Consider the following 25,951-nt stretch of genomic DNA (forward strand, 5'->3'; position numbering starts at 1 on the left):
TTCTTTTACCAAAGTATAGTCTACAGATTACAAGTGCCATGAGATGTAAATGAAATAGGGGTTTTGTGATTAAATGAGTTTAAGAAATATATAATATCTTTCTCTGATTTCTCTCGGAAATTCACAATATATAAGTGTGTTATTAAAGCCTTTAGGATGTTCTTCTAAATAAATCTATTTCATTTCAACTATGTCTTCCAAATGTATTTGACCACTCAATTCCTTTTTTCTAAAACATCCTTTGGCATCCCATACTTTGTGAAAGTCTTTTATAGATAGGTCATTATGTCCCAATTGTTTACCTGGTTTACTTGTATAATCAAGGAAATTCCTTACCACTGAGCTTAATAGCTTGGACTTTTGCTGGTTACGTTTACCTGCCCTTTTTTGTTGTTATTCTTGACAGTGTACCAGCCCACTGAATGAGTTTATATGTGACAGTGCTTTGAAAATAAAAATGGCTATGTAAAAGTTAGTGCTCTGGCAATTGACTTGACTCCAGAGGTCATATTTCTGTAAGCACTAGAACATGATCCAGAAGGCAGCCATGGCAAACAGCAGGAATAAGCCCAAGCACCTTACGATCCTGAGAGACAGACTTACCCTCAGACATCCACCCAGATGATAATTGGTACAATACTGTAGTAAAATAGAAACAAAAAGTCACTAGCATAGCAGCGGGACAAGTATACTGACAGCCAAAGGAAGAGATGAACAACTCTGATTGATATTTATGATGCTAGATCATGAGATCCTTGACAGCAGGAACTGTGCCTTATTCACTTTTGATATGACAGCACACAGGCCCTGTCCTGGAGTTGGTGCTCAGTAGTTATTCCTTGAATAAGTTAAAACTGACCTTGAACAATTAAAAGGATAAATTTTGTTCATTGTATCCTGTTTGAGAAAGCAGAAAAGATGTAATCATTCTAAAGGCTTTATCAAATGTAAGTCATTTACATATGGCTGATACATAAAGTTATATAACATGGTTAGAAAAATCCCAGACACAGGGTATGCAAGACCAAAGGACATGAAGACACAGTTAATGGAGAACAAACAGACATGAGAAAGTTCATCCTCACTAGTAATCAGATATGATTCACATAGGAGGTATCATTTTTTTTAGATATCAAATTAATATTTTCCAAAACGAATTCTCAGTGTTGGCAAAGGCAAAAACAAATACTTTCAAACGCTGGGACTAGAAATCACATCTTCCAGCTCCTACTTCATTGTTCTTTTCCTTAGTGTCAAATAGAGCGCTCTTGGAAAGTAATTTAGCACTTTGATTGAATTATCAATATATTTATACCATTTGACACAGACGTCATACTTCTAGGAATCTGTTCTAAGGAAATAATACCAAATACGTGAAAAGCTATTTGTCTAAAATTAGCAATCCCAGTGTCCAACAATAAGTAAATGGTTAAATAAACTGGATGTACCTATAAGACATAATATTATGCAATGTTTAAAAACAATTCTCCTAGGGTGCACCTGGGTGGTTCAGTCATTAAGTGTCTGCCTTTGGCTCAGGTCATGATCCCAGGGTCCTGGGATCAAGCCCCACCTGGGCTCCCTGGCCAACGGGAAGCCTGCTTCTCCCTCTTCCACTCCCCCTGCTTGTGTTCCCTCTCTCGCTGTGTGTCTCTCTGTCAAATAAATAAAATAATTTTTAAAAAAGGAAAAAAAAATTAGAAAAAAATAAAAACAATTCTCCGGGGGAGCCTGGGTGGCTCAGTCAGTTAGGTGTCTGCCTTCGGCTCGGGTCATGATCTCAGGGTCCTGGGATCAAGCCCCTCATTAAGCTACCTGCTCAGTGGGGAGCCTGTTTCTCCTTTTCCCTCTCTCTCGCAAATAAATACATAAAATATGAAAACAAAACAAAAAAATAATTCTTGGGGCACCTGAGTGGCTTAGTCGGTTAAGTGTCTGCCCTCCGCTCAGGTCATGATCCCAGAGTCCTGGGATCAAGCCCCAAATCAGGCTCCCTGCTCAGTGGGGAGCCTACTTCTCCTCCTCCCTCTGCAGCTCCCCCGCTTGTGGATGCGTGCTCTCTATCTCTCTGTCAAATAAATAAATAAATAAATCTTTAAAAAATACAAATACATACATACATACAATTCTCCCTGAACACTTTGGAAAAAAACTACTTTTTTTTTCTGTTTTTCTATTTTCTAGGTTTTGTTTTTCAGTTGTATGTATATATCTTATTACTTTTGTAACTTAAAGATTTTTTTTTTCTTTAATGGAAACTATTTTCAGAGGAAAAAGTTTGTATTCAATTGAAAGTTTGTATTCAGCTCTGGATACCACCAGTTAAAGGGACACTGGCAGACTGGAACTTGTCCAGGAAAGAGCAGCCATGATTAGAATACTTGAAACCATAGCAGTCAAAGAACAGTTGAAGGAACTGAAAATGTTTGGCCTGAAAAAAGGAAAGACTTGGGGGATGTAATGTTTACCTTCAACTATAGTAATAGTTTTTAAAAAGTGAACCAGATCTTTTAAACATTTACCAGATGCCAGTTACTGTGCTAAGTGCTTATGTGCATGATCCCATTTAATCCTTTCTGTATTTCTATAAAGTTAGGCAGATGAGAACATTGAAATTTAGAAATCACAGCCAATGACAGTACCAAAACTCAAATCTACCTATATCTGTCTCCAGTGTGCATGTTTCTCTGAAGACTGGTTCTGTACTACTGAAGAGTAGAGACTCAGGGCAGAAACCATGGAGCCGTATTTTTGACACACGTAAGGCAGAACTTGGAATGATTAGGACTATTTCAAAGCAGCTCAGGACTTCTACAGAGGAAAAGTAAGCATCATCTCAGTAGTGTACTAGCAGAGTGCATATTAGAGGATTTAATTATGAATGTATCTTTCAGAGTTCCTTCTTATCCATCACTCTGTAAAATCCCTGGACCTGAATATAACTCATTTTCCATCTAAATGTTTTGTGGTTTTCTTTTTTTGGGAGGGTGATCCGGAGATTCACCCAAAGAAATCCTCTTAACTATCAAGAGAAAGCATTTCTGCTCTGGCTTTAGTAACAGGAGAAAAGTAAATTATATATATATATATATTTTTTATTTTTTGAAATTCTTTGAATTTCATTCACTATTATATATATATATATAGTCATTTTTGTGGAACTAGCAAAGAGTTATAACTAATAGAGGGAAATTATGGTGTTTTAAAGGACAGGGTTTAGGTTTCTAGAAAATTAATTTTTTGCAATCCTTTATTCCTTGGTTATATCCAATAAAGTAGTTGTTACTATAATGATCATATATAGTGAGTTATACTTAGGACTCTGTAGCCTTCACCCATCAGCAAGTACTGGGTATAACAGACTGGCCTAATTGCTGTTGGAGAATCCAGAACTAAGCAGAAATTGAAGTTTGACAGAAAGGAGAGGAGCAGTGGTATCTCATTAGCACATGCAGCCTCAGAAGCCTAGGTTTTGCCAGTCTCCAGTTGTTACCAGCTTTGGTAACTCTGAGGGACCTGGAACCAACCAAGTGTGAATTGAATCTGAAGTGTCTGCTGATTTCTGTTTCTTCTTCCAGTTAATTCAGTTCATGTTAGCAAATAATTACTGAGTATATTCTATAATTAGGTTTTGTGCTGGGTTCTAAGGATAGAAAAATGAGATTTCATTTTTTAATAAGATCAACTAATCAGGAAATAACCTGTTAAATACCTACTTTGTACCAGGCATTATGTTAGGTGCTATGGATACAGTAGAGAATTAAACACGTCCTATCTTCTTGTTCGTACGATGTTTTGAGTCTAATGGGGAAGATTGGAAAGATGAAGATGGTACGTGTATACAAATAACACGCAAAAAAATAAAATAAAAGCTTTCATTTCAAACAAATGGGTTTTAATCTCAAAACAGCTTAATCTGTCAAGCTTTAGTTTCTCAATCTGTAAAATGGGTATAACGCTACCTAAGTCAATAGGGAAATTGTGAGAATGAGTAAAAGATATGAGCCTCTTGATAAAGTGCTTGACTCAAGCACTCAGTTTTAGATAAATTTATAGCATCTGTATGCAAGATACAAAAGTAACAGAGGAGGAAATGATTAACTCTGGTGATGGTTGAGGGGACTATAAAGAAAGTTGCATTAAAAAAGAGGACATCTCGGGCGCCTGGGTGGCTCAGTTGGTTAAGCGACTGCCTTCGGCTCAGGTCATGATCCTGGAGTCCCGGGATCGAGTCCCGCATCGGGCTCCCTGCTCGGCAGGGAGTCTGCTTCTCCCTCTGACCCTCCTCCCTCTCATGCTCTCTGTATCTCATTCTCTCTGTCTCAAATAAATAAAAAAAATCTTAAAAAAAAAAAAAAAAAAAAAAAGAGGACATCTCGGGGCGCCTGGGTGGCTCAGTCGTTAAGCGTCTGCCTTCAGCTCAGGTCATGATCCCAGGGTCTTGGGATCAAGCCCCGCATCGGGCTCCCTGCTCCGTGGGAAGCCTGCTTCTCCCTCTCCCATTCTCCCTGCTTGTATTCCCTCTCTCGCTGTATCTCTCTCTGTCAAATAAATAAATAAAATCTTTAAAAAAAAAAAAAAAAAGAAAGAAAGAGGACATCTGAACTAGGTTTTGAAGATGTAATAGAAGTTAGATTAGTAAAGAAGGCATTCCAAGGAGAGAGAAATGCAAAAGCAATGAAGGCTGTAACAACGAAGTATGTTTTGGAAATTATAAGTAGCTTGAGTCTAAAGTATGAGGGTGGGGAGCAGGACAGGAAGTGACTAGAGAGATCACAGGGGCAAAATTATAGGAGGGCCTTTTATACCAGGCTAGGGAATTACACCTTATGTCTTTATTTCAGGGTAATAATAGAGGGAACTGTTTTTAAACACTTCCCCATCCATATCCACATTAAATATATTTTAGGCATGTCAAAATTAGGGAGGGGGTATGGAAAGCATGTTCTGCTTGAAATAATCACAAACACATCCAGACTGTAAAGTTCAGGGAAGTTGAATATTTTGATATACCTCTACCTACATCTAATTGAGTATCACTGTTTTAGGCAATAAGTTATTGAAGGTTGTTAATCAAGATACTACTATAGCTAATGGATTGGGCCAGAGACACCAGTGGAGGCAGGCAGACTAGTTAAAAGGTTTTCCTTGTATTACACAGTTCTAAATATTTGATATCTTATGGCATGTTAATTTCTCCCAAAAAGGATAATGTTTAATTAGATTTTTTCACCATGTAAAAACACTACTTAGAATAGTACTGTTTTAAGCTACCCAATTTATTTATGAATGTAGCATCAGTCTAATACCAAACCTAGGCCACAAAAATTCAGGAAGACTATGAACCAATTTCAGTTATAAAATAGATGCAAATTCTAAATAACAGCAGATTGAATCCAGTAGTGTAGTAAAGTAATAATACACTGTAACCTACTAGGTTTTGTCATAGGAATCTGAGAATGGTTCAGCATTAGAAAATCCATCAGTGTAATTAATCTCTCACTTCCCTTGATACCAAAAAGGGTCTTGATCAAATACAGTACTCACTTAGGTTGCAAACTCTTGGCAACTGGGAATAGGTGAAGAACTCCCTTAACTTTATTAAGTTTATATACCAGAAAATTATATAAATACACTTAGTGGTGAAACATTAGACACTTTCTTTTAAAGTCAAGGACAAGATAAGGATGCTTTTTCCAACATTTATACTAGGGTTCTGGCCAAACAAAACTAGAAAGAAAAATGAGTTTTCAAGATTTGAAAAGATTGAGAATTGTCATTATTTCAAAATATTGTCCTTCTAGAAAATCAGCTGACAAACTACTAGTTAAGCCATAGTTTACAAAATCAGTATCTTAAAATCTGCCTTTTCTAAGTATTAGCACTTTCTAAATTTGGAAATATGACAGGAAAAATGATCCTATTCCTAAAAGCAACAAAACCATAAAATATCTGGTCATAAGCCTTATTAAAAAAAAACAGTGTAAGGCATTTATGGAGAAAACATTAAACTTCACAGAAGGATATAAAGGAAAACCTGAATAGACAAGTAAACCATGTTCCTGTATGAATCTGATAAACGTGTTAAAATCTCAATTGGATTTTTCATGAGACTTGATCAACAAACTCTAAAATACACACAGAAGAATACATGCCCAGTGATGACCAAGATAATTTTGAAAAAGAGTGAGAAGGGACACGCACTCTCAGATATCAAAAGATATTCTAAAACTATCAATAGTGTGATATTTGGAGAAAGAATAAAGAAATAAAATTTAATATACAACAAAAATAACAATCCAAATGGATTAAACTACTGAATTAAAAAAACAAACCTTAAGAACATTCATATACGATGTTGGGGCAGGTTAACTTTCAAAAGTTAACCACAAGAAGTAAAAGCCATAAAATCTCTGGGTTGCAGCAAAAGCTGTTCTAAGAGGGAATTATATAGCAATTCAAGCCTATCTCAAGAAACAAGGAAAAAAATCAAAACAGTCTAATCTTACAGCTAAAGGAACTAGAAAAAGAACAAACAAAGCCCAAGTGAGCAGAAGAAAGGAAATAATAAAGATCAGAGCAGAAATAAAAGATGTAGAGACTAAAAGAACAATAAAAAATCAGTGAAATCAAGAGTAAGTTCATGATTTATTTATCTTGAAAAGATAAATAAAATTGACAAATCCTTAGCTAGACTCATCAAGAAAAAATAGAAAGGATGCAAATAGGTAAATTCAGAAATGAAAGAAAAGTAACAACTGATACCACAGAAATACAAAGGATTGTAAAAGAATACTATGAAAAATTACATGCCAACAAACTGGACAACCTAGAATAAATGGATAAGTTCCTAGAAACATATAATCTTCCAAAACTGAACTAGGAAGAAATAGAAAATCTGAATAAACCAATTACAAGAAACAAAACTGAATCAGTAATAAAAAAACTACCAAAAAAACGGAGCAGCTGGGTGGCTCAGTCAGTTGAGCATTCGACTCTTGATTTCAGCTCAGGTCATGATCTCGTGGGATTGAGCCCCATGGTGGGTTCCACACTCAGTGGGGAAACTGCTTGAAGATTCTCTCCCTCTGCCCCACCCCCCCCCTTGTGTGCACACGCTCTCTCTTTCTCTCTCTCTCTAAAACCTTGGCAAGGGAAACAAAAGCAATACTGAACTATTGGGACTTCAACAGGATAAAAAGCTTTTGCACAGCAAAGGAAACAGTCAACAAAACTAAAAGACAGCCTATGGAATGGGAAAAGATATTTGCAAATGATGTATTAGATAAGGGGTTGGTATCCAAAATCTATGAAGAACTCATCAAACTCAACACCCCAAAACAAAAAATGCAGCCAAGAAATGGGCAGAAGACATGAACAGACACTTCTCCAAAGAAGACATACAAATGGCTAACAGACACATGAAAAAATGCTCAACATCATTCAGCATCAGGGAAATACAAATCAGAACTACAATGCCATACCACCTTATATCTGTCAGAATCGCTAAGATTAACAACTCAGGAAGTAACAGATGTTGGTGAGGATGCAGAGAAAGGGGAACCCTCTCCAGAGTGACTGGTACAGCCACTCTGGAAAACTAGATGGAGGTTTCTCAAAAAGTTAAAAATAGAGCTACCCTGTGGCCCAGCAATTGCACTGCTAGGTATTTATCCAAAGGATACAAACATAGTGATTCTAAGGGTCACATGCACCCCAGTGTTTACAGCAGCAATGTCCACACTAGTCAAACTATGGAAAGAGCCCAGATGCCCACTGATGGATGAATGGATAAAGAAGATGTGTGTACACGTACACACACACACACACACACACACACACACTGGAATATTATTCAGCCATCAAACAGAATGAAATCTTGCCATTTGCAAGTCTGTTTCTACTTCTGTTACTCTAATGAATACCTTTAAAGAGAAAAATTATTATGGACATGCTCTGACACTTTCTCATTATTTATAAAACATGTTACTCTCTGAATTTACTTAGTTCTTTCATTGTTTTCTGGTCTTCCTTTGCCACACTAGGATGTAAACATTATGAGAGCAGAACATTGCCCAGCTTTTTCATACTGTAATCGCATTACTCAATTGGTGCCAGATTTTAAAAAGATGTACTATAGAAAGATTTGTTAAATAAGTGAATGGAAAATCTGTTTTTAACTTTATTGTCAGTGTTTAATGACAGGCACATAGATCATAAATTATTGCTTCCAAGATAAAGTTGGAATTGACATTCCCTTCAAGTGAATATTTTACTTTTTTTTAAATGTAGAGCAATAAAGGGCACCTGGGTGGCTCAGTCGGTTAAGCGACTGCCTTCGGCTCAGGTCATGATCCTGGAGTCCCTGGATCGAGTCCCGCATCGGGCTCCCTGCTCGGCAGGGGGTCTGCTTCTCCCTCTGCCCTCCTCCCTCTCGTGCTCTCTGTCTCTCATTCTCTCTCTCTCAAATAAATAAATAAAATCTTAAAAAAAAATGTAGAGCAATAAAGCTGATTTGACAGTATCTTTGCCACTTAATTGTTTTAAGATTTTTTAAATTTTATTTATTAGCACGAGCAAGAGGAAGAGCAGAGGCAGAGGGACAAGCAGACTTCCCACTGAGTGGGGAGCCCGATGCGGGGCTTGATCCCAGGACCCTGAAATCTTGACCTGAGCCAAAGGCAGACGCTTTACCAACTGAGCCACCCAGGTGCCCCGTCACTTAATTTTATTTCCAGAATACAGATTTGTTTTTGGCATTGAAGTCTTTACTACCACCATAATGTGTTAAATAACTCTTCTGAGTTAGCTTTCAGGAACAAATAAGCAAAGTATAGTAGAATTTCAGTCCATTATTCTCTTTAAAGGTATTCATTAGAGTAATAGAAGTAGAAAGAGACTTGCTTTTCTAGGTGATTCCTAGAAAATTTTATTTACTTATTTTAAGTAATCTCAACCCACAATTTGGGCCTTGAACTCACAATCCCAAGATCAAGAGTTGCATGGCCCTCCCAACTGGCCAACCAGGTGCACCTCTAGCTGATTTTTTAAATGTGATTTAATACACTAATACTGAACTATCAGAAAAAGAAATAAAACAATCCCATCTACTATAGCAAATAAATAAAATACTTAGGAATAAATTTAAGCAAGGAGGTCAAAGATCTGTACTCTGAAAATTACAAGGCATTGATGAAAAAAATTGAAGAAGACACAGAAAAATAGAAAGGTACCCCATGTTCATGGATCAGAAGACTTAATATTGTTAAGATGTTCATACTACCCAAAACCCTCTACAGATTCAATGTAATACCTGTCAAAGTTCCAATGACATTTTCCACAGAAATAGAAAAAAAATACCTAAAAGTTGGGTGGAACAGCAAAAGCTACTGAATAGCCAAAACAATCCTTAGAAAGAAGCCAGGCATCATAATTCTTGATATCATATTTGAATCCAAAGCTATAGTAATCAAAACAGTATGGTACTGGTTTAAGAATAGACACATAGGGGGTGCCTGGGTCGCTCAGTCGTTAAGCGTCTGCCTTCGGCTCAGGTCATGATCCCAGGGTCCTGGGATCGAGTCCCACATCGGGCTCCCTGCTCCGCGGGAGGCCTGCTTCTCCCTCTCCCACTCCCCCTGCTTGTGTTCCTTCTCTTGCTATCTCTCTCTGTCAAATAAATAAATAAAATCTTTAAAAAAATGTTTAAAAAATAAAGAAAATAGGCACATAGGCCAGTGGGACAGAATCAAGACCTAAGGAATAAAGCCATGCGTATATGATTAACTAATATTTGATAGGGGAACCAAGAAGACTCAATGGAGAAAGGATAGTCTCTTCAATAAGTAGTGTTGGGAAAACTGGATAACCACATGCAGAATGAAAGTGGACTTATCTTACATCACTCTCAAAAATTAACTTGAAATGGATTAAAGATTTAAATGCGGGCACCTGGGTGGCTCAGTTGTTAAGCGTCTGCCTTCGGCTCAGGTCATGATCCCGGGGTCCTGGGATTGAGCCCCGCATTGGGCTCCCTGCTCAGCAGGAAGCCTGCTTCTCCCTCTCCCACTCCCCCTGCTTGTGTTCCCTCTCTCACTGTGTCTCTCTCTGTCAAATAAATAAAATCTTAAAAAATAAATAAATAAATAAATAAAAAATAAAGATTTAAATGTAAGACCTGAACCTGTAAAACTACTAGAAGAAAACATGGGGGGAAAGCCCCTTGACATTAGTTTTGACAATGATTTTTTGGGTATGACATGAAAAGCACAAGCAACAAAAACAAAAAGAAACAAGTGAGAGTACATCAAACCCCAAAGCTTCTGCATAGTCAAAAGAAAAAAAAAGAAAAAACTATCAGCAAAATGAAAAGGCAACCTACAGAATGGGAGAAAATATTTGCAAACCATCTATCTGATAAGTGGTTAATATCCGAAATATGTAAGAAATCCATATAACTCAATAACAACAACAAAAAATCCAATTAACAAATGGACAAAAGGGCACCTGGGTGGCTCAGGCAGTTAAGTGTCTGCCTTCAGCTCAGGTCATGATCCCAGGGCCCTGGGATCGAGTCCCACATAGGACTTCCTGCTCAGGGGGGAGTCTGCTTCTCCCTCTACTCCTCCCCCCTGCTCGTGATCTCTGTCTGTCTCATGCTCTCCTTCTCTGAAATAAATAAATAAAACCTTTAAAAAAAAATGGACAAAAGACTTGAATAGACATTTTTCCAAAGAGAACATACAAATGGCCAACAGGTTACATGAAAAGATATTCAACATCTCTAATCATTGGGAAAATGCAAATCAAAACCACAATGAGTTATCACCTCACAACTGTTGGCTATTATCAAAAAGAAAAGAGACAAGCATTGGAAAGGCTGTAGACAAAAGGAACCGTTGTGCACTGTTGGTGGGAATATAATTTGATTGCTGTGGCTAGTACTTCCAGTACTTTGTTGAACAAAAGTGGCAAGAGTGAGCATCTATGTCTTGTTCCTGATCTTAGATGAAAAGCTCTCAGTTTTTTGCCATTGAGTATGATGTTAGCTGTAGGTTTTTTGTATTTGGGCTTTATTATTATATTGAAGTATGTTCCCTCTAAACTCATTTTGTTGAGAGGTTTGTCATGAATGGATGTTGAATTCTGTCAAATGCTTTTTCTGCATCTATTGTGCACTGTTGGTGGGAATGTAAATTGGTACAGCTGCTGTGGAAAACAGTATGGAGGTTCCTCAAAAAATTAAGAGTAGAAAGATCATATATTCAATAATTCCACTCCTGGGTACTTACCCAAAGAAAATGAAAACACTAATTTGAAAAAATACATGCACCCCTATGTTTACTGCAGCATTATTTACAATAGCCAAGATATAAGCAACCTAAGTGTCCATTGCTAATCAAATGGATAAGGAAGATGTGATATATATATACACACGATAGAATATTACACAGCCATAAAAAATAATGAGATCATGCCATTTATGACAACATGGGTTAGATCCAAAAGGGTATTATGCTAAGTGAAATAAGTCAGATGGGAAAGACAAATACCGTATGATTCCATTCATATGTGGAATCTAAAAAAAAAATGAATTAACAAACAAGAAGCAGAATCAGAGCCATTAAATAAAAGAACAAACTGATGGTTGCCAGAGGGATGGGAATGGGGGAATGGGCAAAATGGGTGAAGGGGAGTGGGAGATACCGGCTTCCAGTTATGGAATGAGTAAGTCACAGGAATAAAAGGCACAACATGTAGTCAATGATACTGTAATAGTGTTGTATGTGGTGAGCATAACATAGTGTATAAACCTGTCAAATCACTGTGTTATACACCTGAAGCTAATGTAACAATGTATGTCAGCTATACTCAAGAAAAAAAGTGAAACGTCTTTCTTTGATTATTTTGAGATTTTTGAATTCTGATGGCAGTCCATTCAACAAATTTATCATTGGTGATGGGGAAAGACTTACTAACCCAGATTTTCCTTATTTTCCTAGGCGGCGATCATTAGTAGGGTTCAGTGTAGGATTGTGGCTTTAGATCTGCGAGGTCATGGTGAGTGATGTTCTCAATTAGTCATTGACTCAATGATATATTTGCCAACCCCCTTTGAATAGTGTTATTACAAATTTCAGTGTGGCCGCAAAATAACCTGGCCTGTTCCATTTGGGCTCTTTGAGGAAAGTCTTAGTTTCTATAAAAGATATTTTATAAATATACACACACATATATGTGTTGTTATTTAGCTTAAAAAAACGTCCTTTAATGTAACCAAATTCTGATTCTGGTGATGTATTAGGAATATGGACAAATCTTTGCTAGGCTACTGGAATTATATCCTCCTTAGGGTGGCCAACTATAAAGATGCATCTGTAACATAGAAAATCCTTGCTTAGTCCATCATACACAATTATAAAGTCTGAATTTCATTCCCCAAAATGAGATTTTTGAAAGAGAATACTCTTGCTTTTATAATTCCTATCATTGGGAATTTTATTTTTTAAATATTTTCTTTTTAGGTGAAACAAAAGTCAAGAATTCTGAGGACCTGTCTGCAGAAACAATGGCAAAGTAAGTAATTTAATATTGTTTATACATCACCTGGCTTCCATTACTATTATAAATAGTAGTATAACTATTACTCTCCTGGTGAGATTGTTGGACAATAATTAACATAGAGAAAATTTTACTTCTGCTGGTTTCCTCTGTATTTGGTGTCTTCTTAGTATTTAAACTTGAAAAAAATCTCCATCTTTCTTGATATATTCAGTGTTATAGTCATCACATAAAGCACTTGAAAATTCTTTGAGTTTGTGTTGCTTTTTGCAAAGTTTTCTTCTATTGACAGAGTTGAATAGAATCTGGATATCTGTTGGGAAATTATGCTTAGAAAGTGGTTGCATACAAAAGGCCCTACCCTGTATGATGTTCTTAAGGTATCCTGCCCACGTTCTTTGTCCAGCTTCCTAGTAAGACAAGAACAAGGTATTAAAGAATAATTAATTATACCCTGGACCTCAGAGTACAAGATGGTGGTAGTATATACAGTGGCCTCAAACCTGGTCACTCATTAGAATCACCTAAAAAGTGATTAAAACACAGATGATTTGGCCTTATCCCAGACCTGCTGAATTAGTGCTTCTACCAGGGGGATCTGGGCATTTACTTATATTTTGATAAAGCTTTATAAGGAAATCTTATGCAGCCAGTCCTGTAACTGGTGTTTGGGAACCACTGACCTATATTGTAAACAGGATTCTTCTAACTACCCTGCTTTAATACATGGTCTCTGAAGTATTAGACCAACTTTTAGCCAAAAATATCTTGTCTCTTCTTACTTTAGCGCTTTAACCCAAGAGTAAACTGTGTTTCCTTCAGAACTCAAACTCATGTGGCCATAGGTTTAATGTTATAGTAGGTGCTATTTGTGTGCTTTCTGTCTGCCAGGCTTTATTAAGTGTGAATTAGGCATTTATTAAGAATAAATAATTTATTGGGATGCACAGTTGGTTAAGCATACACCTCTTGGTTTCGGTTCAGGTCGTGATCTCAGAGTCATGAGATCAAGTCCCATGTCAGGTTCCACGCTTTGCGGGGAGTCTACTTGAGATTCTCTCTCTCTCCCCACTGCACTCTCTCTCTCTAAATAAAGAAATAAATCTTTTTTTAAAAAAAGAATAAATTATTTAAGTTATTTTAATTATCCACATTTTTTTTAAAGATTTTATTTATTTATTTGACAGAGAGAGAGAGATCACAAGTAGGCAGACAGGCAGGCAGAGGGAGAGGGAGAAGCAGGCTCCCCGCTGAGCACAGAGCCCGATGTGGGGCTCGATCCCAGGACCCTGGGATCACGACCTGAGCCAAAGGCAGATGCTTAACCATCTGAGCCACCCAGGTGTCCCTAATTATCCACATTATTAATTCTGTAGTCCAGATACTTTTTAAAAAAAAAAAACCAGTGCAGACACTAACTCAGATAGATTGAAGAACTAACTGTATGAGGCGCACAGTTAATAGAGCAGAATTGTGATCATTCAACTATAGTGCTTGGCAGAGACCGGGGCTGCCTGAGTGCGGCAGAGCTCCCAGGTATCGGAGTGGGGAAGCCGGCTGCAAAGACGGAACCAAGGAGTGGGCTCTCAGCTCGGGGTTGCTATAAACTATCTGTGGCACAGTCGGGCCACTGCTCTTCCAGCAGGGACCCAACAAGCGGCAGATCCGGGGAGACTCCCCTTCCTCCCCTGGGAGGAGTGGCGCAGGAGCGCACCGCCGGGATCTGCTGGGTTTGGAGACTCCAAACAGGGTCGTGTGCCAGAGATAAAAACGCTCGGTCACAGGCCGGGTGAGCACGGAGTGTGGCCAGAGACTGGGGAGACAGGAGTGATTGACTGCTTTTCTCTGGGGGCACACTGAGGATTGGGGCCCCGAGTTCTTGGCTTCTCCGGGGCAGAGATTGGGAGGCTGCCATTTTCACTCTCGTCCTCCAAAGCTGTACTGAAAGCTTACAGAGAACGAAAGCTACCAAGAGCAAACCTGAGCAGATTACTTAGCCCAGCCCCGGCAAGGGCGGTGCAATTCCGCCTCGGGCAAAAACACTTGAGAACCACTGCAAGAGGCCCCTCCCCAAGAAGATCACCAAGAACACCCAGCCAAGACCAAGTTTACCGATCAATGAGAATGGCAGAACTCCAGCACTAGGGGAATACAGCACATAGAATTCATGGCTTTTTTCCCCAGGATTCTTTAGTCTTTCAGAGTTAATTTTTTTAAATTTTCTTTTTCTATTTTTTTTTTAATTTTTCTTTTTCCCCTTTTCAGCCAACATCTTATCAATCCCTTTTTTAAAAATCTTTTTTTTTTTCATTTTTAGAGTCATATTCTATCCCTTCATTGTAGTTAACCTTATTTTTGGTGTATATATATAAGTTGTTCTCTCTTTAAAATTTTGGGATACAGTTTCTTCTAACAGACCAAAATATACCCTACATCTCTAATGTATGGCTTTGTTCTAGTCTCCTGCCTGATCACATTCTCTCCCTTTTTTTTTATTTCTCTTCTTTCTTTTTTCAACCAACTTCTTATCAATTCCTTTTATAAAATCTTTTATAATTTTTGTCTTTACAGTCATATTCCATCCCTTCATCATACTTACCCTTATTTTTGTACATATATAAGTTTTTCTTTCTTTAAAATTTTGGGAAGCAGTTTCTTCTAACAGACCAGAATACACCCAAAATCTAGTGTGTGGCACTGATCTATTCACCAGCCTGATCATATTTGATCATATCCTTTTTCTTTTCTTTTTCTTTGTTTTTCTTTTTTCTTTCTTTCCCTTTCTTTTCCCCTGGTTTCAGGTCTCTTCTGACTTGTTTAGTGTATATTTTTCTGGGGTTGTTGTTACCCTGTTAGCATTTTGTTCTCTCGTTCATCTCTTCTTGTCTGGACAAAATGACAAGACGGGAAAACTCACCTCAAAAAAAAGAACAAGAGGCAGTACCGACTGCCAGGGACCTAATCAATACGGACATTAGTAAGATGTTGGAACTAGAGTTCAGAATGACGATTATAAAGATACTAGGTGGGCTTGATAAAAGCATGGAAGATGCTAGAGAAACCCTTTCTGGAGAAGTAAAAGAACTAAAATCTAACCAAGTCGAAATCAAAAAGGCTATTAATGAGGTGCAATCAAAAATGGAGGCTCTAACTGCTAGGATAAATGAGGCAGAAGAGAGAATAAGTGATACAGAAGACCAAATGATGGAAAATAAAGAAGCTGAGAAAAAGATAAACAACTACTGGATCACAAGGGCAGAATTCGAGAGATAAGCGATACCGTAAGATGAAACAATATTAGAATAATTGGTATCCCAGAAGAAGAAGAAGAGAGAGAGGGGCAGAAGGTATATTGGAGCAAATTATAGCAGAGAACTTCCCTCATTTGGGGAAGGAAACAGGCATCAAAATCCAGGAGGCACAGAGAACCCCCCTCAAAATCAATAAAAATAGGTCAACACCCCGACATCTAATAGTAAAAGTTACAAGTCTCAGGGACAAAGAGAAAATCCTTAAAGCAGCTCGAGACAAGAGGTCTGTAACCTACAGTAGTAGAAACATTAGATTTGCAACAGACCTATCCACAGAGACCTGGCAGGCCTGAAAGGATTGGCATGATATATTCAGAGCACTAAACGAGAAAAATATGCAGCCAAGAATACTATATCCAGCTAGGCTGTCATTGAAAATGGAGAGAGAAAAAGCTTCCAGGACAAACAAAAACTAAAGGAATTTGCAAACACGAAACCAGCCCTACAAGAAATATTGAAAGGGGTCCTCTAAGCAAAGAGAGAGCCTAAAAGTAACGTAGACCAGAAAGGAACAGGGACAATATACAATTATAGTCACCTTATGGGCTTGCAGGGAACAAAATACAATGGCACTAAATTCATATCTTTCAATAGTTACCCTGAATGTAAATGGGCTATTTGCCCCAATCAAAGGACACAGGGTATCAGATTGGATAAAAAAACAATACCCATTGATACGCTGTCTGCAAGAGACTCATTTTCTTTCTTTTTTTTTTTTTTTCAAAGATTTTATTTATTTATTTGACAGAGACACAGCAAGAGAGGGAACACAAGCAGGGGGAGTGGGAGAGGGAGAAGCAGGCTTCCCACTGAGCAGGGAGCCCGATGCTGGGCTCGATCCCAGGACCCTGGGACCATGACCTGAGCCGAAGGCAGATGCTTAATGACTGAGCCACCCAGACGCCCCGACAAATTAGATTTTAAACCAAAGACTATAATAAGAGATGAGGAAGGACACTGTATCATACTTAAAGGGTCTATCCAACAAGAAGATCTAACAATTTTAAATATCTATGCCCCTAACATGGGAGCAGCCAATTAATAACAGAATCAAAGAAACAATCAACAACAATACAATAATAGTAGGGGACTTTAACACCCCCTCACTGAAATGGACAGATCGTCTAAGCAAAAGATTAACAAGGAAATAAAGACTTTAAATGACACACTGGACCAAATGGACTTCACAGATATATTCAGAACATTCCGTCCCAAAGCAACAGAATATACATTCTTCTCTAGTGCCCATGGAACATTCTCCAGAATAGATCACATCCTGGGTCACAAATCAGGTCTCAACCGGTACAGAAAGATTGGGATCATTCCCTGCCTATTTTCAGACCACAATGCTTTGAAACTAGAACTCAATCACAAGAGGAAAGTCAGAAAAAACTCAAATACATGGAGGCTAAGGAGCATCCTACTAAAGAATGAATGGGTCAACCAGGAAATTAAAGAAGAATTAAAAAAAATTCATGGAAACAAATGAAAATGAAAACACCAACTGTTCAAAATCTCTGGGATGCAGCAAAGGCAGTCCTAAGAGGAAAGTATATAGCAATACAAGCCTTTCTCAAGAAACAAGAAAGGTCTCAAATACACAACCTAACACTACACCTAAAGGAGCTGGAGAAAGAAGAGCAAATAAAGCCTAAACCCAGCAGGAGAAGAGAAATAGTAAAGATCAGAGCAGAAATCAATGAAATAGAAACCAAAAGAACAATACAACAGATCAACAAAACTAGGAGCTGGGTCTTTGAAATAATTAACAAGATTGATAAACCCCTGGCCAGACTTATCAAAAAGAAAAGAGAAAGGACCCAAGTAAATAAAATCATGAATGAAAGAGGAGAGATCACAACCAACACCAAAGAAATGCAATTATAAGAACATATTATGGGCAACTATATGCCAGCAAATTAGATAACCTGGAAGAAATGAATGCATTCCTAGAGATGTGTAAACTACCAAAACTGAACCAGGAAGAAATAGAAAACCTGAACAGACCCATAACCACCAAGGAAATTGAAGCAGTAATCAAAAATCGCCCAACAAACAAGAGCCCAGGGCCAGATGGCTTTCCAGGGGAATTCTACCAAACATTTAAAGAAGAATTAATACCTATTCTTCTGAAACTGTTCCAAAAAATAGAAATGGAAGGAAAACTTCCTAACTCATTTTATGAGGCCAGCATTACCTTGATCCCAAAATCAGACAAAGACCCCATCAAAAAGGAGAATTACAGGCCAATATCCCTGATGAACATGGATGCAAAAATTCTCACCAAAATACTAACCAGTAGGATCCAACAGTACATTAAAAGGATTATTCACCACGACCAAGTGGGATTTATCCCTGGGCTGCAAGGTTGGTTCAACATCTGCAAATCAATCAATGTGATACAGTACATTAAGAAAAGAATGAGAACCATATGATCCTCTCAGTAGATGCAGAAAAAGCATTTGACAAAGGACAGCATCCTTTCTTGATTAAAACTCTTCAGAGTGTATGGATAGAGGATACATACCTCAATATAATAAAAGCCATCTATGAAAAACCCACAGCGAATATCATTCTCAATGGGGAAAAACTGAGAGCTTTCCCCCTAAGGTCAGGAACACGGCAGCGATGTCCACTATCACCACTGCTATTCAACATAGTACTAAAAGTCCTAGCCACAGCAATCAGACAACAAAAAGAAATAAAAGGCATCCGAATCGGCAAAGAAGAAGTCGAACTCTCACTCTTTGCAGATGATATGATACTTTCTGTGGAAAACCCAAAAGACTCCACCCCAAAACTGCTAGAACTCATACAGGAATTCAGTAAAGTGGCAGGATATAAAATCAATGCACAGAGATCAGTGGCATTTCTATACACCAACAACAAGACGGAAGAAAGATTAAGGAGTCAATCCCATTTACAACTGCACCCCAAACCATAAGATACCTAGGAATAAATCTAACCAAAGAGGCAAAGAATCTGTACTCCGAAATATAAAATACTCATGAAAGAAATTGAGGAAGACACAAAGAAATGGAAAAACATTCCATGCTCATGGATTGGAAGAACAAACGTTGTGAAGATGTCAATGCTACTTAAAGCAATCTACACATTTAATGCAATCCCTATCAAAATACCTTCAACTTTTTTCAAAGAAATTGAATAAATAATCCCAAAATTTGTATGGAACCAGAAAAGACCCCGAATAGCCAGAGGAATGTTGAAAAAGAAAAGCAAAGCTGGTGGCATCATAATTCTGGACTTCAAGCTCTGTTACAAAGCTATAAACATCAAGACAGTATGGTACTGGCACAAAAACAGACACAGATAATGGAACAGAACAGAGAGTCCAGAAATGGATCCTCAACTCTATGGCCAACTAATCTTTGACAAAGCAGGAAAGAATGTCCAATGGAAAAAAGACAGTCTCTTCAACAAATGGTGTTGGGAAAATTGGACAGCCACATGGAGAAGAATGAAACTGGACCATTTCCTTACACCACACACAAAAATACTCAAAAAAGGGCACCTGGGTGGCTCAGTTGGTTGAGCGACTGCCTTCAGCTCAGGTCATGATCCTGTAGTCCCTGGATCGAGTCCCGCATCGGGCTCCCTGCTCGGCAGGGAGCCCGCTTCTCCCTCTGACCCTCCCCCCTCTCATGTGCTCTCTCTCTCTCTCATTCTCTCTGTCTCAAATAAATAAATCTTTAAAAAAAAAAATACTCAAAATGGATGAAAGACCCGAATGTGAGACAGGTGTCCATCAAAATCCTAGAGGAGAACACAGGCAGCAACCTCTTCCACCTCAGCAGCAGCAACTTCTTCCTAGAAACCTTGCCAAAGGCAACAGAAGCAAGGGCAAAAATGAACTATTGGATCTTCATCAAGATAAAAAGCTTTTGCACAGCAAAGGAAACAGTCAACAAAACCAAAAGACAACCGACAGAATGGGAGAAGATATTTGCAAATGACATATCAGATAAAGGGCTAGTATCCACAACCTATAAAGAACTTCTCAAACTCAACACCCAAAGAACAAATAATCCAATCAAGAAATGGGCAGAAGACATGAACAGACATTTTTCCAAAGAAGACACCCAAATGGCCAACAGACACATGAGAAGGTGCTCAACATCACTCCGCATCAGGGAAATCCAAATCAAAACCTCAGTGAGATACAACCTCACACCAGTCAGAATGGCTAAAATTAACAAGTCAAGAAACGACAGATGTTGGGGAGGATGCAGAGAAAGGGGAACCCTCCTACACCTTTGGTGGGAATGCAAGCTGGTGCAGCCACTCTGGAAAACAGTGTGGAGGTTCCTCAAAAAGTCGAAAATAGAGCTACCGTACGACCCAGTAATTGCACTACTGGGTATTTACCCCAAAGATACAAATGTAGGGATCCGAAGGGGTACATGCACCCCAATGTTTATAGCAACAGTGTCCACAATAGCCAAACTATGGAAAGAGCCAAGATGTCCAACAACAGATAAATGGATAAAGAAGATGTCGTATGTGTGTGTGTGTGTATACACACACACACACACACACACACACAATGGAATATTATGCAGCCATCAAAAAAAAAAAAAGAAATCTTGCCATTTGCAATGACGTGGATGGAAATAGAGGGTATTACGCTAAGCAAAATAAGTCAGTCTGAGAAAGACATGTATCATATGATCTCACTGATACGAGGAATACTTAATCTCAGGAAACAAACTGAGGGTTGCTGGAGTGGTGGGGGGTGGGAGGGATGGGGTGGCTGGGTGATAGACATTGGGGAGGGTATGTGCTATGGTGAGCACTGAATTGTATAAGACTGATGAATCACATACCTGTACCTCGGAAACAAATAATACATTATATGTTAAAAAAAAAAAAGGATAGTAGGAAGGGAAAAATGAAGGGGGGAATCGGAGGGGGAGATAAATCATGAGAGACTATGGACTCTGAGAAACAAACTGAGGGTTCTAGAGGGGAGGCGGGTGGGGGCATGGGTTAGCCTGGTGATGGGAATTAAAGAGGCACTTATTGAATGGAGCACTGGGTTTTATACGCAAACAATGAATCATGGAACACTATATCAAAAACTAATGATGTAATGTATGGTGAGTAACATAACATAAGAAAATTTTTAAAAAATTTAATAAAAAAAGAAGCTTTTAGCATCAGGGAAAAAAAAAGAATATAGGAATAGCAGGTGTAAGCAGCTGCCAGAATCCCCTTGGACAAAGATGGAACACTAATGGAAGAGGTTGAGATTTAGACCTTGTTGTAGAAGGCATGACTGTGGCTTACTGAAGGCAGAGAAGTCATTTGGATGCCATGTTGGCAGAACTTTGCCAGATATCTGCCCTCTAGGGTGCCGGGAAAGCTGTTCACAGAGAGGTGTCTCACCAGAGGCACTCTGCAACAAAAATACTGAGGGTGGTTCCAGAGATCTGCTTTACAACATAGTGCCTATACTTAACAATGAGGTAATTGTGTACTTAAAAGTTTGTTAGAAGGGTAGATCTCATGTTAAGTGTTCTTACCACACCTACACTCACACACAAAGAAACTTTTGGAAGTGTTTATTAATCATGGTGATGGTAACACAGGTGTATACATTAATTATTTACCATTTTTTGTATATCAATTTTACCTCAATAAGGCTAGGAAAAAAATTGGGCATGGGGGATGGTATGCTGGAGAAGCCACCCGTGCTGCAGGCTTTGGGCACTCGGGAAGCTCTGTGTGCTGTAGGGCTTCCCATGCCGCAGGACCTGGGTCCTAGAGGAGCACAGGTTTCAGGAGCTTGTGGAGTAATGCACATGAACCAGGAGCAAAACCTTCTCTTTCTGCAGGGTCTCTCTTGCACCCTCTACTGATAAAGCTTAACATCATGCCAGCTGGAGAGGAAAATATATTTAAAGGCCTCAGATCCAATTTTGGAGAACATAAAATGAAGGGTGAATTGGAACTGAGAGACAATAAGTTAACAACTTTTTTTTTTTTCAAAAAAGAGTCACTGTTCAAAATTTATTTGGTATTTTAGTTGGTATGACACTTGGTTGCATTGTCTTTTTACATTATATGGCCATGTACACTATATTCTGACATACATGGTACACAAAATAAGATCCTTGAGGACAGTTATGCACAATACGTGCAATATTGAATTTATACATTGGATCCCAGGACGTGACTGACTGGAAAAGTTGGACTAGGCATGTTGGGTTTTGGGGGAAGGAACCCGAAGTGACAGAACACACAGTAAACACACATCTGGTGTGAAGAGCAACCGCAGCTCTGGCAGTGGTGCCTCTGAGACGGTGGAGCTAACTTACGTTAACCAATTTAGGGCTACAAAGACAGGTATCATCCAGCATCAGGATACAGCTGCAGGGTTTGGTGAACCATTCCTATTTGGAACTTTAGGAAACGGATGTTTTTTCTTAGGCCATTTTAATATTACTTGAGTAACAGATCAGATAATAAGGACAATATACACAACCTCAAACTAAAATCCTGTTGTAGTCTAGACAGTGAAGTGGTACATTAGAAAACTTTAAAACTGCAGCTCCTTTTGGATCCCTCAAAGTGTATCTACACTCTCCTTCAAACAGGCCTTCTCCTCAGGAGTCAGAGTCACCTTCACAACATCTGAAATTCCACTCTGTCCCAAGATGCAAGGGACACTAAGGAAGACATCATCTTTAATTCCATAGAGACCCTTAATCATGGTGGAAATTGGATGCACCCACCTAAGATTCTTCATTATACTTTCTGCCAGATCTGCCACAGTCTAATGGCCCAGGAAGTGTAGCCTTTCAGTTTGATCACCTCATAGGCACTGTCAACCACCTGTTTGTGAACCTCTTTCCACTGTTCCTTATCTGCATCAGTGCCTAAGTCAGGGTGCAGATTCTTCAGAGAGACACCAACAACATTCACTCCACTCCATACAGGCACACTGGAGTCTCCATGCTCCCCCAGGACCCACCCGTCACAGCTTAATGGGTGAACTCCCAGTCTTTCCCCCATTAGGTAATGGAACTGGGCTGAATCCAGATTGCAACCACTTCCAATAACACGGTTTTTGGGAAAGCCACTTACCATCCAAGCCACATAGGTCAAGATAACCACTGGATTGGAAACAACAAGCAACTTGCAGTTTGGGCTATATTTTACGATATTAGGAATGATGAACTTAAAGATGTTCACGTTACGCTGGACCAAATTAAGACGGCTTTCTCCCTCTTGCTGACATGCCCCAGCTGTGATAATAACCAGCTTGGAGTTTGCAGTCACATTATAATCTTTGCCAGAGACAATTTTTGGTGTTCTAAGGAAAAGGCTGCCGTGCTGGAGATCCATCATCTGTCCCTTCAGTTTGTCTTCCATAACATCAACAAGAGCAAGTTCATCTGCCAAGTCCTTCATTAAGATACTGATGGCACAAGCCATGCCAACAGCACCAACCTCAACAACTGTAATCTTATTCTGGGAGGTATGTTCTTCATTAAGAAGATTCTGAATCAGCTGATCTTTGAGAGTTGCCATTTTGGACTTAGAACCAGAAGGAATCAGGAGTGCACGTCGGGCGGGCGGGCGTCAGCGGCGCGCAAGGTTGGATCCGGACTTGGCGGCAGCAGCTCTGACACCAAGTTAACAACTTTTAACAAAAGTTAAAAATAAAATAGATAATTAAGACTATCTAGAATGATGAAGATGATTGCTAAGAATCAGAAGAGCCAATAATTTGGATTCTTGTGAAATAGCCAAAGCAGTAAAACATTTATATGTTTCTGAATTTAGTCACTCTGAAACAAAAATCTCCAAATGGGCATATTTAATGACAGTTAATGGGATTTTCAATTAGTACTGACAGCACAATTTTTGCCTTGTGTATCAACTTCAGAACCTCAACCCTACATAAAATGCAGTTAACTAAAAATAGAAGAACCAAGATTTGAGCTCATGTTGCTCTGATATTCTTTTTCTGTTATGTCTATGATATGCTATATTGCTTCTCAGGAAATGAACCCAGTATTAGTAAGCATAATAGAATCTCCTTATAAAGCCTCTGCCAAAACTGTGGTATATCCAGTTACAGACTAGTTTTATAGATAACATCTGCTACTTCATCTTTATTTTTCTGGAACTTCAGAACATGTCTCAATGGACTAATCTTGGTAGTTTGGCTAACCTTAATAAGAATAAATTTCTCCTGATGGTAAATGATCAAGTGATTGATCATAACCACATTTTACCTTTCCTAAGTTTAGATACATTATGGAGTTGGTTTGTTTCAGACCCTGTCCACCTTCACACATGCATGAAGCAGATACCACAGAACCCCTCCAACTCAGTTACTGAGTATTTTAAAGAGACCTGTACTTAGATAATCTTCTGTAGCATCGTTTTGCTTTATTATAGCTGTTACTAACCAAAACTTTTAGCTTTAAATTTAACTCCAAAGGAATATTAAACTAGTGCTTTTTTCACCTATAAAATTAGGTGGGGCCTCCTTATCTCCCATTCAGATTGTCTGCAGATGCTACAGCTACCCTATTCACATCTGTAATTGTTTTATGAGATTTTTAAGATTAATTCCTTCTGAAATAATTAATAGCATTTGTCTTTGCCATTCTGAATACCCTGGGGATCATATTCAAAAGGCTGTGTTCCTATATCCACATCTGCTATATTTGGGTAACACTGTGTGGGTGCTTGATGTATATAATAACACCCAGTAAGACCAAACTGTCTTTTGAAGTTAACTGACTCAGCCACTCCCAAAAGCAGACGGTAGAGCCAGTGGTCTCTAAAAACATACCATACGTACCTATTGCTGTAGTGTAGAGGGCCTATAGGCAAGTCAAACCCAAGTTCCTTTTTCACTTCTCATTTTCAAAACTTTCCGAAATTTTCAAAAATTTTCAGAATGGATCCACTCATAATTAAAGACTAGGACAGAAGCCAGTAAAAATTAGCTCTGAACATCTTGTTTCTCAGAACATTGTACTTAAATTTATGTTCATACTTCAAATAACTTTACATAACAAATATAAGTAATAAGTAACATTCGTATAGCATTTACACTTTTCAAAGTAGTTTTCATTTACTGTTTCAGTTAATCTTCAAGGCAATCTAGAATAGTAAATCATATTCTTTTCTTTTTTTGTAAATCACATTCGTATCTTCACTTTATAGATACTGAAACTGTCTGAGAGATTAAATAACTAATTCAAGTCCACATAATAAAAATTAAACTGGGGCTGCAATTCATCTTGTGACTCTAAATTTTACTACATTATATAATGCTTGATAAAATTGTTTTCCTGTTTTATAGTTGGGGAAACTGAAGTGTAGAGTGCTTACATTTTTTGTCCAGTTTCAAGCTTAGGTTTAAAATAAAGGTATATGTAATTGTACTAAATGTGTGGAAAAATGAAAGTGTGATGTAAATGAAAATCAAAAAATTTGGGTTCTTGGGGCACCTGGGTAGCTCAGTTGGTTAAGCATCTGACTCTTGATTTTGGCTCAGGTCATGATCTCAGGGTCGTGGGATTGAGTTCCCTGTTTGGCTCTGCACTCAGCAGAGTCACTTGAGATTCTCTGCCTCTCCTTCTCCCTCTGCCCCTCTCGCTTGTGCTCTCTCTCTCAAATAAATAAATAAATCTTAAAAAAAAAAATTGGGGCTTTTAGTCCCATTTATCAGAATAGCTAGATGTGTGGCTACATGTATAGATACTGGGGGGCATATTAAGAGATTTACATAGGTATATTTGCAAGATGGCCCAGTGGACCTTTACAGTTTTAGGACTCGTTACAGACCAAAGGAAAGAGTTAGGAAAGAAAATGATTTTTACAGTGTTGTCAGAGAGCATTCTCAGTTTTTCCTTCTCTTTGCAGAGATGTTGGCAATGTGGTTGAAGCCATGTATGGGGACCTCCCTCCTCCAATCATGCTGATTGGACATAGTATGGGTGGTGCTATTGCAGTCCACACAGCATCATCTAACCTGGTGCCAAGTCTCCTGGGTCTCTGTATGATTGATGTTGTAGAAGGTAAGTTTTCTTAGT

The 25,951-nt window shown here is 38.5% G+C and overlaps 1 protein-coding gene and 1 pseudogene across 2 annotated transcripts in view; one reads left to right on the forward strand and one right to left on the reverse strand.

Annotated features, from left to right (window-relative positions):
- Nucleotides 1-25,951, forward strand: part of PPME1 (protein phosphatase methylesterase 1) — an 81,250-nt gene that overhangs the window by 30,224 nt on the left and 25,075 nt on the right. For both annotated transcript variants that reach the window (XM_021704724.1, XM_044919678.1), the window contains exons 4-6: nt 12,003-12,060; nt 12,525-12,576; nt 25,782-25,936. In XM_021704724.1, the coding sequence (XP_021560399.1) occupies nt 12,003-12,060; nt 12,525-12,576; nt 25,782-25,936 (265 nt within the window). The remainder of the gene's footprint in view (nt 1-12,002; nt 12,061-12,524; nt 12,577-25,781; nt 25,937-25,951) is intronic.
- On the reverse strand, nt 22,432-23,444 carry LOC110593460 (annotated as a pseudogene).

The sequence above is a fragment of the Neomonachus schauinslandi genome, chromosome 11 (genome assembly GCF_002201575.2).
Source record: "Neomonachus schauinslandi chromosome 11, ASM220157v2, whole genome shotgun sequence".
Taxonomy (NCBI): domain Eukaryota; kingdom Metazoa; phylum Chordata; class Mammalia; order Carnivora; family Phocidae; genus Neomonachus; species Neomonachus schauinslandi.